At 35.1% G+C, this 16,962-nt stretch overlaps 1 protein-coding gene across 1 annotated transcript in view; it reads right to left on the reverse strand.

The window, feature by feature from the left end:
• Nucleotides 1-1,627: 1,627 nt before the first annotated feature.
• LOC129948272 (nose resistant to fluoxetine protein 6-like) overlaps nt 1,628-16,962 on the reverse strand; it is a 31,777-nt gene continuing 16,442 nt past the window's right edge. Inside the window, exons 4-12 of the mRNA XM_056059205.1 lie at nt 16,396-16,679; nt 16,069-16,333; nt 15,897-16,004; nt 14,222-14,387; nt 13,790-13,968; nt 4,062-4,219; nt 3,835-3,999; nt 2,257-2,399; nt 1,628-2,196 (exon numbers count right to left, since the gene is read on the reverse strand). Coding sequence (XP_055915180.1) covers nt 2,080-2,196; nt 2,257-2,399; nt 3,835-3,999; nt 4,062-4,219; nt 13,790-13,968; nt 14,222-14,387; nt 15,897-16,004; nt 16,069-16,333; nt 16,396-16,679 — 1,585 coding nt within the window. The 3' untranslated portion in view covers nt 1,628-2,079. The remainder of the gene's footprint in view (nt 2,197-2,256; nt 2,400-3,834; nt 4,000-4,061; nt 4,220-13,789; nt 13,969-14,221; nt 14,388-15,896; nt 16,005-16,068; nt 16,334-16,395; nt 16,680-16,962) is intronic.

Consider the following 16,962-nt stretch of genomic DNA (forward strand, 5'->3'; position numbering starts at 1 on the left):
TGCGAGTACTATTGTCAGGAATGGAAGGGACCTACAATTTTATGCCGAATCCGAACGGCTAGTTTGAGAAAGCACTTTTTCATGACAAGAATTACTCTTGAAGGATTTGTCATTTCCTCGCAAGAGGCAGTACCCGCGAAAATTATTTTTTTTAAATTAAGGTGGCACAGGCAGGGATTGAACCCAAGACCCCTTGCATGACAGTCCAACGCACTAACCATCATGCCACGGGTACTCTAAGGCAGCAGTAAAACTAAAAAATGCCGTCGACACAGTGAGAGCTTGGACCGAAAAATGGCGTATCAAACTCAATGAAACAAAATCTTCACATATAAACTTTACAAATAAAAAGATAAACAATATTCCAATAATCATTAATAATCAAGCTGTACCTTACGCCAATACGGCCAAATACCTTGAAATGACTTTGGATGCAAAGCTTAAGTGGAAAGAGCACATCAAAAAAAAGAGAAGAACTAAACTTGAAATATGGAAACATTTACTGGTTGCTTGGTAACAACTCTGTTTCCTGTTTCGACCTACGGAATTCAATTATGGGGCTGTACAAAGAAAACAAATACTGAAATCATCCAAAAATTCCAAAACAAAGTCCTTTGTGGAATAGTTAATACACCATAAGAAATACCGATCTACATCGTGACTTACAAACAGAAATGGTTACAGAAGTTTGTTAAAAAATACGCTGTATCGCACAACCAGAGACTGCAAAGTCATACTAATTCTGAAATGGAGTCCTTCTTGAATATAAGAAACCATGTTCGGAGATTAAGAAGAACCAAGCCTCATGAGCTTATGGTCCAAAAAAACACATGGGAAAGTATTAAAAAAAAATTTTAGGATCACTTGATTTCTCGAAAGCCTTTGATACGATTAATCACAGCGTTCTTATTTCCAAAATGAACAGGCTGTTCCGATTCAAAGATTCAGCTTCCGATTTAAAGTTTTCTTACCTCTCTGGGAGAAAACAAGTTGTCGTTGTAGATAAACATGATTTAGTATTGCTGGATCTTTATTTCGGAAATTCACAGGGATCAATACTAGGACCATTGCTATTTTGCATGTGTATTAATGATCTTCCAACCCAGATGCATTATTCGTCCATTCATTTGTATGCATACAATGTCCAGATTAGCCTAAGTTGTGTATTGGACATGATTCGAAACGATGATTGGAATGAAGACTTGTATAGAATTTATCGTTTTGGAGTCATAGCTCAGAATCTAAAAGAAACCTAAATGTTGCCTTCAACAACATAATTCGATACGTGTACAATCTTAAGTGTTATGATCATGTTTACGCGTATAAGATAAATTTACTTGGTTGTACATTAAACGCATATCTAAGTTACAATACTTTAAAGACTTTAAATGGCATCGGTTCAAAGAAGCAGCCATCTTATGTTTATAGAAAAAAATGTGTTCTCTGCTTTCATCCGATCTTTTGTATTTATTCAACCAATATTCACCCTTTTATTTTTTGTATAATTTTTTAAAACTTAATTCTTTTAATCCATATTAATGTTATTAAAAATTTAAAAAAGGTTTAAATGTAATTTAATTAATTCTTAAAATTGAATCTATTAATAGATATAAATATAATTGTTCGTAGTTTTTTTTATATAATGCTCTTAGTTGAAACAATTTAAATCTAAATTTGGATAAGCTTGTTATAGTGTAACTATAGTATATAATAAATGTAACTTTTGCTTCTATAGACTTAATTCTACTATAAAAGATGAATGAAATAAATTAAATGAAATGAAATTAAATAAGGTTATCGTCTTTGCTTTAAACAAATTTTCTTTTAAAAGAACAATTCTCTTCAACACAGACAGGATATTATTTAACACTTTTAGGATCCCGCACAACCAGGGATGTCTTCTTATTAAAAGTTTTAGGTGGTGCATTTATTTTCCAAAAGTAGTTCAGTAATTCATCGTTAAAACATATAATAATAATGTAACTTGTGTAACTTCATAAAATCATTTTATATTGTAATACACAAATAATTTATTTGTTGGTACTTTGTGTCTAACTTCTTACCTACATTTATAATTGATCATAAGTATCTCATACTTAAAACACTCCATATTTCTTTTATACGGCTGTCTAACAGAATAAATAAAACCAATGAACACAGATAAGTGATGATACTAAATCCAATAAACATAGTAAACTGTAAAAAAGGATTGAAGTTAAACATTTGTATATAATTGACAGCTACGTATTCACGTACCATTATTCCCTTGTTTGCATTGAAAGGAATTTCACCAGCTAACACAAATGTCCTTATTACAAATGGTGCAACTATAAGCGGTGTATTCGATAGTTTTCCAATTACGTTAATAAAATGATGTGAAAATAGTTTTCGGAGAAATGCTGGAAGAAAAGAATTAATTGCTTTGTTTATTTACCCAAATATATTATATATACCCAAATCCAAGAAAACATACGAGTTATTCAAATTAGTCAGCTAAAATAACCTATAAAAATAACTGCAAATACTTTATTGGAACGTTTCAAAATATTTTGCACCCAATTATATTCAGGCATCCCAGTTTCTTTGTTAAAATTTCTGTCTGATTGCTGAACAATACGTTCAATTGCTGCGAACGAAGAAAAATCGTTTAATTCGGATTATCTTCAACGATTGCACCTCAGCAGTAATATTTTTTACTAAGTGTGAATTCCTCACAACATGAACAAGGAATCCGTTTTTTTCCACACTGCTGTTGTTATTATTATACTTCAATTATCATATTATTGTTTAAGTATATTTCAATCGTTTTATCATTTCATTAGGAAAAATTTCATAAAATAAAATAAATAAATAAAATAATATTGAGAGCAGCATTGATAGATAATGCTAATTTCATGGATTTAAACAATAATAAAGGAACTGTTTTTTTTCCTTTTGTTTTGCAGTTAGCAAATGCACTATAAAGTGAATAATTGCTGATTGTCCAATAATTATTACCAACTTTGCAAAACAAGCTTAGCGTAAATTCTACTATTTGTATGCAAATTTAAATTTACAATCGTCCCTGGTGTATTTTTTTTATTTTTAAATCCAGTTAATCCCATTTTTGCATATTCCTTGACTAAAATATCCACTTTGGTGGGTTAACTAAGTAGCAGATATTTATTTTATTAATTTGGCTGTAAATTTAGACTTCAAATCTTATAAATACATGTATTTATATTCGCAAGCAAAAATATAAACATGTTTTACATTTCTTGCAGTGTAAAGAAGAAGTTATTTTTTATATTTGAATACATTTTCTTCCTTATTTTAAAAGGAACAATTAAAATATTATAAAATATGTTTTGACCATTACGGTAAAATCTCTAATTTTTGCAGTACCGGTTTTGAAAAAATTCTCTTATTCTTTGTATATACCCGCTATCTCTTTTGGCTCATTTTGGACGGTAAAATCCTCTGATTTGACATCATCCAATCTCTTGAGATTTATACACAATATTATTGATTGTTTGTGTATAAGTATATGATTCACCACTTGTATTCTAAATTTTAAATAACAGAGTTTTGGGATATCTTAAGCAAATTTAAAATAATACCATACAATTTAGTTTCTCACTCTTTTTTAGCTAAAAGATATTTTTAAAACTAAAATTCAGATAGCTTACTTTTAAAACTACATAATTTTTAATCATTGATTAAGCTTACACCTTTGTGGGTTATTTACAAACAAGTATATTTTATATTAAAATATTCTTTTCTTCCAAAAAAGTCTTAAATGTACTTTAGGTAAGCTGTTAAGATATAATTATTAAATGAGTTTTTGTATCTTACCTCCATATTGTGTAGTGCTTGCTATAATAATCCAAAATATAATCATTATCCACATGATGTGACCCGAAATTATTAAGCATGCCCTTGCCACGGGAGTAGATCGGAATAGAATGAACTGATATCCAAATAGGAAGAAAGATATTATAAGTAGACATGCTATCCAACCTAAGGATGAACATTATGTTTACTTAAAACTCCATGTTCCTGATTTTAAATTGAAAACTTACCAAAAATAAAAATAATTACATTTATTCGAATTTTTCCGTTTGTTTTGTGAAGAATATATCCCAAACACATTCCAAGAATGTATAATGGAATTCTCAGTGAAACTTGATCATAGATTAAATTGAACGTTATCAAATCATCTTTCTTTAGTGTTTTTATACTATATAATAAATAAATAAAAATAATTGATTTGTATATCTTAGATAGAAGATAAACCAAATGTGTATAAGAATTGTGAAATGAACGTGCATGAACAAAAAAGTACTAAGAAGAAGGTTAGCGTGCGTTAGTTTTTATTTAGTTTAAACATTTTAGAAAAATTGCATGTAAGGATTTTAAGATAGTTGAGATTAAGATACAAATTTTAGTAACAAATAAAAACATCACACAAATCTTTGAGTATAGTTTTTGTACCTCGTTATCGATTTCTAGTTGTATAGTTTGTCCTTCTGAGTACAGGAATGCTTTTTTTTATGTGTTTCTTTTCATTACACACATAATGGCCGCATTAATTTGCAAGATGCAAATCAAAACCGTCTGTAAATTTTGAACCAAGAAAAGGTGAAAGCCATTCTACTCCAACTAACATTCAATAGTTAGAGCCTGTCATAGGTTTGTTAAAAGGTTAGGTTAGGTTAGGTTGGAGTGGCTGTCCAGATATCATTGACACACGTAGACCTCAAGGGTCCATTGTGATACCACTAATGAGGTTACTCATGGGAGAGTAATGAATTTAAACAAACCATTTTGTACTTTTAATAAAGTTAGAGAGACGTTTTGTGTCAATCGTTGCCAGTTCACTGGTATTATCGAAGAAGGGTTTACCGAGAAAGTAATTCCTTCTAATGGAGAGTGCTGGACATGTACATAGAAGGTGTTGGACTGTTTCCTTTTCCTCCTCGTCCATGCAGCTTCTACAGAAGTCATTTGTGTAGACCCCTAGCCTCAGAGCATGTCTACCTATGAGGCAGTGTCCCGTTATTACTCCAATTGTAGAGCTTATACTTTGTCTGCTTAGTGATATCCAGCCTTTTGACCGTTTTAAGTCAATACTTGGCCATATTTGCTTGGTTGCCAGGCAGGTGGTACTTTGTGACCATCTAGTATTTGTTGTTTCTAAAGCATATTGCTTGAGACGATATTTGCATGTAGCAAGTGGTGTTCCTATGTTATGTCTTTGTCTAACATAAGGCAGAAGTGTTCCGTTTTTGGCGAGCTCATCGGCTTTGCAATTTCCCGGAATGTCTCTGTGGCCCGGCACCCAAATGAGGTGAATGTTAAACTGTTCCGTCATCTCCTTCAGAGATGATTGACAATCGTGGACTGTTCGAGAGTTTGTGGAGAGAGACGCGAGAGATTTAAGAGCGGCTTGGCTGTCCGAGAAGATTCGTATATCCTTACAAGATATAACGTTTTCTTTGAGCCAGGATAGTGCTTCTTTAATCGCCATTACTTCTGCCTGGAATACACTACATTGATTGGGAAGTCAATAGGATAGACTGAGATTCAGTTGTTCTGAAAAGATACCACTTCCAACTCCGTGATCGGTCTTTGAACCGTCAGTATAGAAGTGTACCGCATCGTCTTCCAGGGGTCCCTCTTCTTCCCAGGAGGATCTTGAAGGGATGGACACATGGAATCTTTTACCAAATACCATTTTTGGGGTGGTATAGTCTAATCGATCTGGGATAGATCTGAAATTGTCTAGAATAGTTGTATGTCCAGTATTGTTACTGGTCCAATGAGAGGTGGCTCTAAGCCTTACACATGAGTTGGCAGCCACCTTTTTAGAGAAGATGTCAAGTGGTGTTAGGTTTAAAAGCACTTCCAATACTGCGGTTGGTGTTGTGCGAAGTGCTCTTGTGATGCACATACCTGCTGACCGCTGGACTTTAATGAGTTTATTTAGATTTACCATCTTATCCAGTGCGGTCCACCATACGACGGCTCCATAAATAAGTATCGGCCTGATTACCGAAGTGTATAGCCAGTGGGTTATTTTTGGGGAGAAGCCCCATTTTGATCCTATGGCCTTTTTACAAGTAAAAAGCGCTACAGTAGCCTTTTTGACTCTTTCATCAATATTTGCTTCCAATTTAGTTTTTTGTCTAAAATGAGGCCCAAATATTTAGCTTGGTCGGAAAAGCTTAATGGTATTCCTTTAATCTTGGGTGGGCTAATTTGAGGAATTTTATATCTTCTCGAGAAGAGTATTAATTCTGTTTTGTGTGGGTTGACGTCCAATCCACATTGATTAGCCCATTTAGTTAGCCTGCTTAGGGCATTTTGTAGGAGTTCCGAGAGAACTTGGGGGTGCTTCCCAGATACGGATATCGCAACGTCGTCAGCATAGGCAATCACCTTGAAACCTTCTGTTTCCAATGTTGTAAGTAAGTCGTTTACTACCATGTTCCATAAAAGAGGCGAAAGGACTCCACCTTGGGGAGTGCCTCGATTCACCGATCTAGTGGTAGTAAAACTTCTCATGTTAGAAATTATTGTCCTGCTTTTGAGCATGAGACTTATAAGATCTATGAGTGACTTCTCTAATTTCAGCTTATCCATTGCTGTTGTGATCGCCTGGTAACTGACGTTGTTGAAAGCTCCTTCAATATCTAGGAACGCTACCAGGTTATATTCTTTGTATTCGAGGGAATGTTCAATAGTACGTACCAGTGAGTGAAGTGCTGATTCTACTGATTTTCCCTTAGAGTAAGCATGTTGAGCTGTGGAAATGAGACATGGTTTTAAATTATGTCTGATATAAATTTCAATCAATCTTTCCAAGGTTTTAAGAAGGAAGGATGATAGGCTGATTGGTCGTAGATCTTTAGGGTTAACGTGTGAGGGTTTCCCTGCTTTGGGAATGAAGACTACTTTTGCCATTCTCCAGGCTTTGGGAATATATCTCAACCTTACACAGCTTGTCAGAATGATTTCCAATGGTGGAATAATCATGTTTGAGCATTTTTGTAGTTCGGCCGGAATGATTCCATCTGGTCCTGGAGATTTATATGGATCAAAGCTGTCTATGGCCCATTGCAGTTTTTCCCGCGTTATTAGATCAACTAAATCGCTTGTAGAAGCTTGAGACTCTGATGTTAAGTCGTTGAGTATGTTAGAACTACCTGGAAAGTGGGTGTCTAATAACAGATTAAGAGATTCTTCATCTGTGATAGTCCACGTCCCTGCTTCTGTCTTTAAAGCACTAGGTATTGTTGGATTTTTTGAGAGAATTTTCCTGAGTCTTGAGGCTTCTGAAGTATTTTCTATTTTACCACAAAAATTTCTCCAAGAAGACCTTTTACTCTTTCTTAATTCTTTTTTATATTGCTTTAGAGCTTGTTTGTATAAGTCCCAGTCAGAAGGAGATCTAGTGTACTTAGATCTGTTGAAGAGTTTACGACAGCTCTTTCTGAATGGTTCTAATTCTTTATGCCACCAATAAGGTTTCTTTTTACCCTTTAAAATGGTTACAGGGCATGAAGATCTCATTGATTCATTTAAGACTTCGGTGAGATGATTTACAGAAAGGTCTAGTTCATCTTTACGCTGTAATTGGGGAGTAAAAATATGTTTAAGTCATTTTTTACTAACATGCATGACCTTGGTTCACCTTTCTCCGATGCATACAATATTTTATAGCCAGGAGTCCTGAGACCTCTGATGATCGAGTTGGAGACCCACGGCTCCTGTATTAAGACGATGTCTTCCTTGTTCATATGCAGTCGGAGTATCAGGTTGTTCGTGGACATGATGGCGTGATGGAGATTAATCTGTACTAATCGCAGCATTGCTACTATTAGTCAGATCAACCTCCACCACTGTTTTGTCGGCGTTTTCCTCGTCTGAGGAGGACCTAAGCAGGTCTTCCTCACTCTGGGTGATGCCTAAGGTGGCGTCTTCAGTCTCCATGTCGGAGTTACTGTCGACTTTAGTTTTAGCCTCCACGTCGGATGGCTTATTTGGGGCAGTGGATGTCGATGGTTCCACTTTTGGTGTTGCATCGACCTCCATTTTCGTTGCCAATGAATCGCTTCCCTCCGCTGAAGAGGCTTCTGTGGGGGTCGTGTTTAGCGTATCTTCATCTTTTTTGTATATACGCATCATGATTTCATCGAAACCATACCTAATCACACCTTTGGTCGCGGCCAGTGGAGCCAGTGATTCCCTATTGATTAGCACGAGAGCCGATCTATAGTGACCCACTGTCTCCTTCTCAACCTTTGGTACTTTCCAGTCGTGAGTAGGCAGGTCCGGATTACTTGTTTTGATCAGTTTCATGATCATGTCTGGACAGTTGTGAAGAGCCGGGACCATTATACGTGCTCTTGGCCGGCAAGGAATATTCTCCCTTGCAACAACCTCGAGCTTGGCACCCGGCCAGACTTCTGGCAAGCCATTGACAGCAGCCCTGTATAGATCGAAAGATCTCTGATCACCACAGGCGATGAGTTTGATACGATTTTGGTACCATCCTGCATCGGCTGTGTCTGGGAGAGGCCCCGGATTTTCCTCGATTACAGATAAAAATCTGAAACCGAGGTGAGCCTTGACCTCTGCCCAATGATCATGAGAGATGTTACCATCCACATGACTCCTGTCAATGACCGCGGCAATGATCTTACCTTTGAGCGCGTCGCTGAAGGAAAGATCTTTGTTGACGGCTGATGTGCTGTTGGAAAGCACCTTCTGCCTTTTTGGTTCGGGCTTGTCACCCTCGAAAGACCTATCTCGCTTTGACGTTGAGTCGCCGCAGGTCGGTTTAGCTTTTTTGCTAAGAAAGCCACTAGCCCACTCGAGTTTACGCGTTTGCTCTGGGGTTCTTTCCGCCGCCGGTATGACACCGACTGCGGCTAGAATCCTTTCGGCATTGCGTTGGTCTCGATTGGCCTGTGACTTCTTGGACTTCTTTTTGGCCGGCCCAGAGCTATGTCCGTGTGTCACAGATGTGGGTCCACCTCCAGATTTAATCGCTACCGATGCCAATCCGGGTGTGCCCTCACCCTTTGAGTCAATTCCACATGTCGCTTGCGACGTCCTAGCAGGAGCGGGGAAGAGGTGGGGTGTGGAATTTCCGCCATTGGGACTGCCGAGCGTCACAGCTGTTCCACTGACGGGTAATTCCTTCAAGTATATGTTGCGGCTAGTAGAGGGAGAAGGACTCTCGCCACTAGTAGCAACCACAGGGTTGACAACACGTTCACACACCTGATTTGGCTCGACAGCCTTTTCAGGTGATGTGACCGCATTGGCAGCCTTGGTGCGATTTTTTTGTTTTATGATAGTTTTGTTTGTTTGTTTATTTTTAAAATTTTTCATTTTATTCCCACGAGTAAAGCGGAAAGACGGTCAGCCCCGGCAGAGCCGCTTGCCGGGGTAAGGCAGAAATATGACGGACCTTGCCACAGCATCCGAAAGAGCTCGTTAACGGCTGGTTTATCCCCCAGCCTTTCATTCTTCGGCACGGTTTTCGTACTAGTACGCTCACACCACCACTGAAATTAGGAACCTCTAAACTATGATTAAATTGGGTTTCCGAACGTTGCACTATTGAGGAGTTACAACAATTCAGCGATCCAACTCAACCTTAGCTAATCACCATCCTGCCAAAAACGCATAGGACTACTGTGGTGATCATTGCCCGCCTGGCACCCACTTGGAGGGTTTGAATGAGGATTTTGCCGGGTTTGTTAAAAATTTATCATAAATTTCTTCCTAACATATAACAATCAGTTAAATTCTCCCAAACATTAAAGTAAACATTAAAATGATCAGTCAAATGAGAAACTGATTGAAAGCAATGTGGAATAGTCCTTAGTCGTTTGGATTTTCAAATTTTTAGCAACTGTCGTACAAGGGGTAAAAAAGCCAGTGTTTTTCGCTTCATGCACTATGAGTGTATCCGACGGAACTATTCTCATTTAAATAAAGAAGACCTCGGAGTGGTTTTCGCGATAAGAAAATTTAATAGTACAGTTACAGCCATACATTTGTTTTGTGTACTAATATTGACTATCAAGGAAATTTTTAGTCCTTGCCAACATTATTCTGCGGTGCAGCCATTTATATTTTCTTTGATGTCATCCTTTGAATAGACTTACTAACGAGCAGCGCCTGCAAATCATTGAATTTTATTACCAAAATCAGTGTTCGGTTCGAAATGTGTTTCGCGCTTTACGTCCGATTTATGGTCTACATAATCGAACAAGTGAGCAAACAATTAATGCGATTGTGACCAAGTTTCGCACTCAGTTTACTTTATTGGACATTAAACCAACCACACGAATGCGTACAGTGCGTACAGAAGAGAATATTGCGTCTGTTTCTGAGAGTGTTGCTGAAGACCGTGAAATGTCGATTCGTCGCCGTTCGCAGCAATTGGGTTTGTGTTATTCGACCACATGGAAGATTTTACGCAAAGATCTTGGTGTAAAACCGTATAAAATACAGCTCGTGCAAGAACTGAAGCCGAACGATCTGCCACAACGTCGAATTTTCAGTGAATGGGCCCTAGAAAAGTTGGCAGAAAATCCGCTTTTTTATCGACAAATTTTGTTCAGCGATGATGCTCATTTCTGGTTGAATGGCTACGTAAATAAGCAAAATTGCCGCATTTGGAGCAACCAGAAGCCGTTCAAGAATTGCCCATGCATCCCGAAAAATGCACTGTTTGGTGTGGTTTGTACGCTGGTGGAATCATTGGACCGTATTTTTTCAAAGATGCTGTTGGACGCAACGTTACGGTGAATGGCGATCGCTATCGTTCAATGCTAACAAAATTTTTGTTGCCAAAAATGGAAGAACTGAACTTGGTTGACATGTGGTTTCAACAAGATGGCGCTACATGCCACATAGCTCGCGATTCTATGGCCATTTTGAGAGAAAACTTCGGAGAACAATTCATCTCAAGGAATGGACCGGTAAGTTGGCCACCAAGATCATGCGATTTGACGCCTTTAGACTATTTTTTGTGGGGCTACGTCAAGTCTAAAGTCTACAAAAATAAGCCAGCAACTATTCCAGCTTTGAAAGACAACATTTCCGAAGAAATTCGGGCTATTCCGGCCGAAATGCTCGAAAAAGTTACCCAAAATTGGACTTTCCGAATGGACCACCTAAGACGCAGCCGCGGTCAACATTTAAATGAAATTATCTTCAAAAAGTAAATGTCATAGACCAATCTAACATTTCAAATAAAGAATCGATGAGATTTTGCAAATTGTATGCGTTTTTTTTTTAAAGTTCTTAAACTCTTAAAAAATCACCGTTTAGATCAAGTTTCTATTATTTATTTGGGTTGAGGAAATTTAATCGATTTTACATTAGTTCAAGAAGAAACCCTCAAAGATGCATGCTTGCATTGTGTTCAGCCAAAAGTAATTAAAGAAGTACTTCGCTTATTGTTTTTGAAACGCGGTCAACTTTGTGTTTAGAAGGCAAGTGTGTTTTTGTAGTTATCAATAACAATTTTAGCATCGTGTACAATTTTTAAAAGAATCGAATCGGCAGTTTTCTTACAAAAAAAAAACAAACCCTACCCGGTACTAATAAAAGTTGGTAAGCATTGATGTTAGAACCGAGTATCTTGGCAACAATTAAAGATGTTGCCTTCAAACTAATTTTATATTACAAAAATATTGTTTTTAACAAAAAAAATCTATATAAAAACTAGCTGACCCAACACACGTTGTTTTGTCATAAAAATTGCTAGAATTAATTAACTTATTGTAAGTGTGTAAGGATGTGGTATATAAGTGGGAGAGATTTAGAGCACTGTAAACGGTAACAAAATATTAAAATAAAAAATTACCAAAATTAATTAATTTTGAATTATTAATTAATTCTTTAAAATTATATACATATTGCTAATTATGAAAATACTACAAAAAAACAATATCAATTTCTTAATGCAACAAAGTGTACACTATTTTTTGTGATCCCATCTTTCCCCAATACAAACAAACTGGGTGGTGTGCCCACTCGAGAGCACGCCACGTATAATTGTCCGTTTGAAAAACATGAAGTGCTCAAATCTAATTCCCATGACAGGAACAGTTTGGCCTTAGTCCTTGCAAATGCCAATCTAATTGGAAATTAAAACCTTTTGAATTGAAGATTTAACTTCAGTTGTAAATTATGCGGTGGCATGACCTGAAATCCAATGAGTTCAAAAACTCAGTTGGATAATTTACAGCGTCATCGGTGGCATCACAAATTGTATCAATATATTTGTATGACACCAAGTCTCCTGGTAACAAATGTTGTATCTTGAGATTTTTACATTTTTGCTGCTGAAATTGCTCTTTCTGCCCGCCACTAATGATTTGTATATTGTCTGTGTACATCGGGAAATATCTGGTCAATGTGAGCACCTTGTGAATCAATAATCGTGCAGAAATCGACCGGTAATTTTATGCATCCAGTTTCATCTGTAGTAACTTTTCTGTCGCCTTTATCTAACAGTTGTTTTGAGAATGTTTCAGCGGATGGATCTTGAAGCATTTGAACACGCATATTTACTTTCAGTTGTACTTTTTCAACATTACGCAACAGTGGCGATGATTATAATCACGCGTTGATCTTATCAGTTTTTGTTTATATACTTCAATGTCCTGTTCAACGGCTCAAGCGAATGTTTGCGTGCCATAGTGCATTCATTTCAGATGATAATTTTACACTGTTTCAGCACTGTGGCCATAGATGATTGGTTTTTTGTATATTGCACACCGCGTCTGTGTTATTTTGAATATTTTGGCAGTTTAAATATTGAATGAGAAGTTCTGCCTCCATCCAAATCCAAAAAAGTTGCCGCAATGACAGAAGAAGCAACAGCCAATGCGATGGCATTATTTAATAGTATTTAAGCAAGAATTATCGAAATAAGAAATGTTTTGCCAGTTCCACCTGGTGCATTTAAAAAAAAGAATACTGCTTGTCCTGATAGAACTACGGCGAGCATGATTTGGTCATAAATGGTTTATGTTCTTAATTCATTAGTGGGACATTGCGAGCAACAATCTGCCATTTCTACAGTTTTGTATTGTAGTTTACGATTCAATTTTGAGTCTATTAAATCAGATGCATTTCGATTTGGTGAATACCAAAATGACTGAGTATTAAGTTGGCAATGGTAATGCAAAGATGCTCAATAGCAATCAATGGTACATTGTACATAGCGTCACTGAATACTATCGTAAGATCGTTGCACCGTGTACGATTCTGATGCAATTAAACAATAGCACTTGGGAATATAAAAAATAGTTAAAAACATATTTTTAGGCCTACCCAAATTATGTGCAAAGTTTCATTGAAATTGGCTAAGCCGTTTCGGAGGAGTATGGCAACTAACATTGTGACAGGGGAATTTTATGTAGTAGATATTACGTACATAATATTGTTGAAAACTGATGTTCGACACAAATGAATCAAAAATAAACAAAGGCATGGACATCAAAATATCATTACATGCAAAGTATTGTTGTTAACATACGGTAATTTTCTTAGAAAAATTCATTCGGGGAAGGCCGGGACGGCCACTAATAATATTATTATTTGTCTTCGTTTGTTAAAAACAAGATATGATTTTGTAATATAAGGTGCAATGTAGGTGTATGACAATTTAGTGAGCTACCCGTTTTGTATTTGGTTTTTATGACAAGTCTAAAATAATTTAAAAAAAGCGTGCTATATATTGCAATGATTTAGTTTCTTTCTTTATTTCAAGTACCTGTAGGGTTTTGAGTATTGCTTAATTTCCAAATATGTAGACGCAGCAAGAGATGTTAAAAACAGCACTGAACATATTATGACTGCATATTTAGGATGAATCCGCGCCAAAAGTAGAACCAAACACCCAGCAACGAAAAAATGTACTTGAACTGAAATAAACCATGTCCAAGGCATACACTAAAAAAATAAGAAAATAATGAATTTTGAATCCATAAAGTTACAAATGTTTATTATCCAAAACTGATTTCATCGGGGTCTTTTAACGTTTCGGTATATTTTAAATCACTTTTTAGACCCATAAAAAAAAACATAATACATGCATATATTTAGAATGTATCAATATTTTTTTTAATTTTGAATTTAATTGTCATATTACCAAGAACTGAATCCTCTCAGCTGGATAATAAAAATCAAAGTTATGAGAACTTACCCTTTGCTCTAAAGGAAGAAAAGTATCTAGGTACAAAATGTTTTTCCATTTGTTTGTTTCGCATGCTTGGAAATCATATGAAGGAACTTCTAATACTGTATTAAAGTGAAAATACTTCGATGTTACTTCAAGAGCAATCAAAACAATTGCGTACGACACAGAACCACTAACATAAAGCAGTATAAAAAGAATTGATTAGTCAAATTAAAGTGCTGCCTTCAAGAATAAATACAAACAAAATTAATCGAAAATGACAGTGTGAACTAGGGGACTTATGAAAAATTCGACAGAATATAATTTAAAAAATGGTACAAAGCTGTGATTGGAAATTTTATTTAAATACTATATTGGTTTTATATTAAGGGTTTAAGGGGCCACAAAGATCGTGACATTTGGCCTAGTTAAACTTTTAAGTTTTATTAATCCACTTATGCATACATGTCTTTGCCAAAAAAAACTAGCAGTGCTCCGAAAGCCATCATAATCAACCCAATTTGCCGATTTCAACCTAATTTAAAAAATTTGCTGGAGTTTTAACAAAAGCGTTCCAGTTAATTCAGAAAATGTATATATTTTAATGAGCTCAAAATTGAAATATGTTGTATTAATCGTCCAATAATCAATTATCAGCTCAATAATCACCATTAACGAATTTTTCCTACATATGCTTGCACTATGCACAAACAATTTTTATTATTTAGTACTTTATTGAATCCTTTTGATGGTTAAGAAGAATGTCTATATCAATTATTATAAATATTTTAGAATTGTGTATCATTGATTAATATTCTTTAGCTAAGAGTGATGTGGATATAGGAAGCAGTTTTAATCCAATTTGTACTATCGTCAAGTATTTTTACCAGCTTAAATTCTTATTTGGCTGACTACATAGTAATTCCTTTAAGACGGGACAGGAGCCAAGAAGGGCCACAGATTAGTGCAACATCTTCACGATGGTGCTTGAGCAGTTCTCGTCCCACTCGAATTTACCATAAATATTTTGCATGTTACACTTCCAAGCTCTTTTATGATGACACAGGAATATCTTTAAAAACATTTGATTTCGGTTGTAGGGACCTTGAAACGTCGATAAATGTCAAAATTTCCAATTAGACGAACGCGACCGATTAAAATAACTTACTACGGGAACTTAAAACAAGTGAAACATTTGGTTGTCCCCAAATATCTTTTGAAGCAATAACTAAATAATAATAAAATACAAATACTTTGCGAAAAAGTGAAAGTTTATTTACAAATAAAGCAAAACCTACAAAAAGTTGTCAATTATTGATTTTCGAATTGAATATCTTATCAACAATTAAAGATATCACTTTAAACTAATTGTTTATTATACAAAATATTATTTCGTAAAAGTCTTAGAAAAATCCACATTTCAATACTTACATTAGTAATACAAATCTAATTAAAAAAAATACAAATTGGTAAAAACTGATGTTCAACTCAAATAAATGAATAAATGAAGTTATGGGCTTCAACATTTTAATCAAATTTGAGTTTCATTTAAATAATATAAATGGAAACCACATAACTATATACATATACAATACATACAACAGTAACAGAAGCTAGAAAAAAAGATGAAGAAAGATGTACATACATACATATGTACATATGAACAGAGTTATTTTTTAAAGAAAGAAGAAATATTTCTCACCTTAAAAATTTGTCTGCAAACATAGTCATTAAATGAACAAGCTGCTCGAAAACATTCCAACTTCCATGAGGTATTTTTTTAAAAAACTCATAAGTCAAAAATGAACCACTAAATAAAATAAATACAAAATTCAAAGTAGTAAATGTACATAAATGTATCACTAACACCATACCTTATAAAAAAGTAAACATCAAATAAATAAGTTGCGTGATTTTGAATAAACGTCTGAAAACTTGTGGTATCTCCCAAAAAATCGTTTCGGTTGTTGGAAATGAAGTTTATCTCACTACAAGTATTAATATAAATTAATACAATAGTAAGTATTGCCATAACCCCCCTCATAGATTGTTGTGAATCATTTTCTCTTTTCAAAAGTTCAAAGGCAATATTTCGAAAAGATATTGCTTTGTTAAGAATTTGTATAAAGTTAATTTTATCTAAATAATTCAAATAAATACTTTTATAGATTAAAGTTACATACTTTATTTGTATAACTAACCTGTTTCGTTGATATGTCTGTTTGTTTCTATGTTGGTGGCGACAATGGGATTTTGAACTGTTGGCTTTTGGGTAAACGTCGCTCGATTGATACGTCCACGATCATCAAATTGATGGACATTCAAGTTGATATTTTTGCGTAGTTTTTCGTATTCTTCTAAAGTTTTTAAATTAATATTGAAGTTATTAGATTCGGAAATACTTTCTTCAGATTTATCCCACATTGGCCAACATTTTGAGAAGTGTGAAATTAGAAAAGTTACTAAAGATAATCCAATTACGATTCTAAAACAAAATATAGCTGATATAAGTGAAATATTTTTGAAAATGACCAGTTCACATTTCTAGGATCTCTGTTTTCTCTAGAATACAATCAAAAGGAGGATGGGCAACAATATATGAGACCAGGTCCGACGATAAGTGTCTTATGAAAATGGTTTCATGGTCTTATGAAATGGTACTGAATAGTCTACCAACTTATAATTTTATACGCATGTTTATCATGAATTATGTAGATCGTTCATATTGTCTGCTTAGTGTATGAATGTTTTTGATTTTGGGCCAAACA

The sequence above is a fragment of the Eupeodes corollae genome, chromosome 2, assembly GCF_945859685.1.
Source record: "Eupeodes corollae chromosome 2, idEupCoro1.1, whole genome shotgun sequence".
NCBI lineage: Eukaryota > Metazoa > Arthropoda > Insecta > Diptera > Syrphidae > Eupeodes > Eupeodes corollae.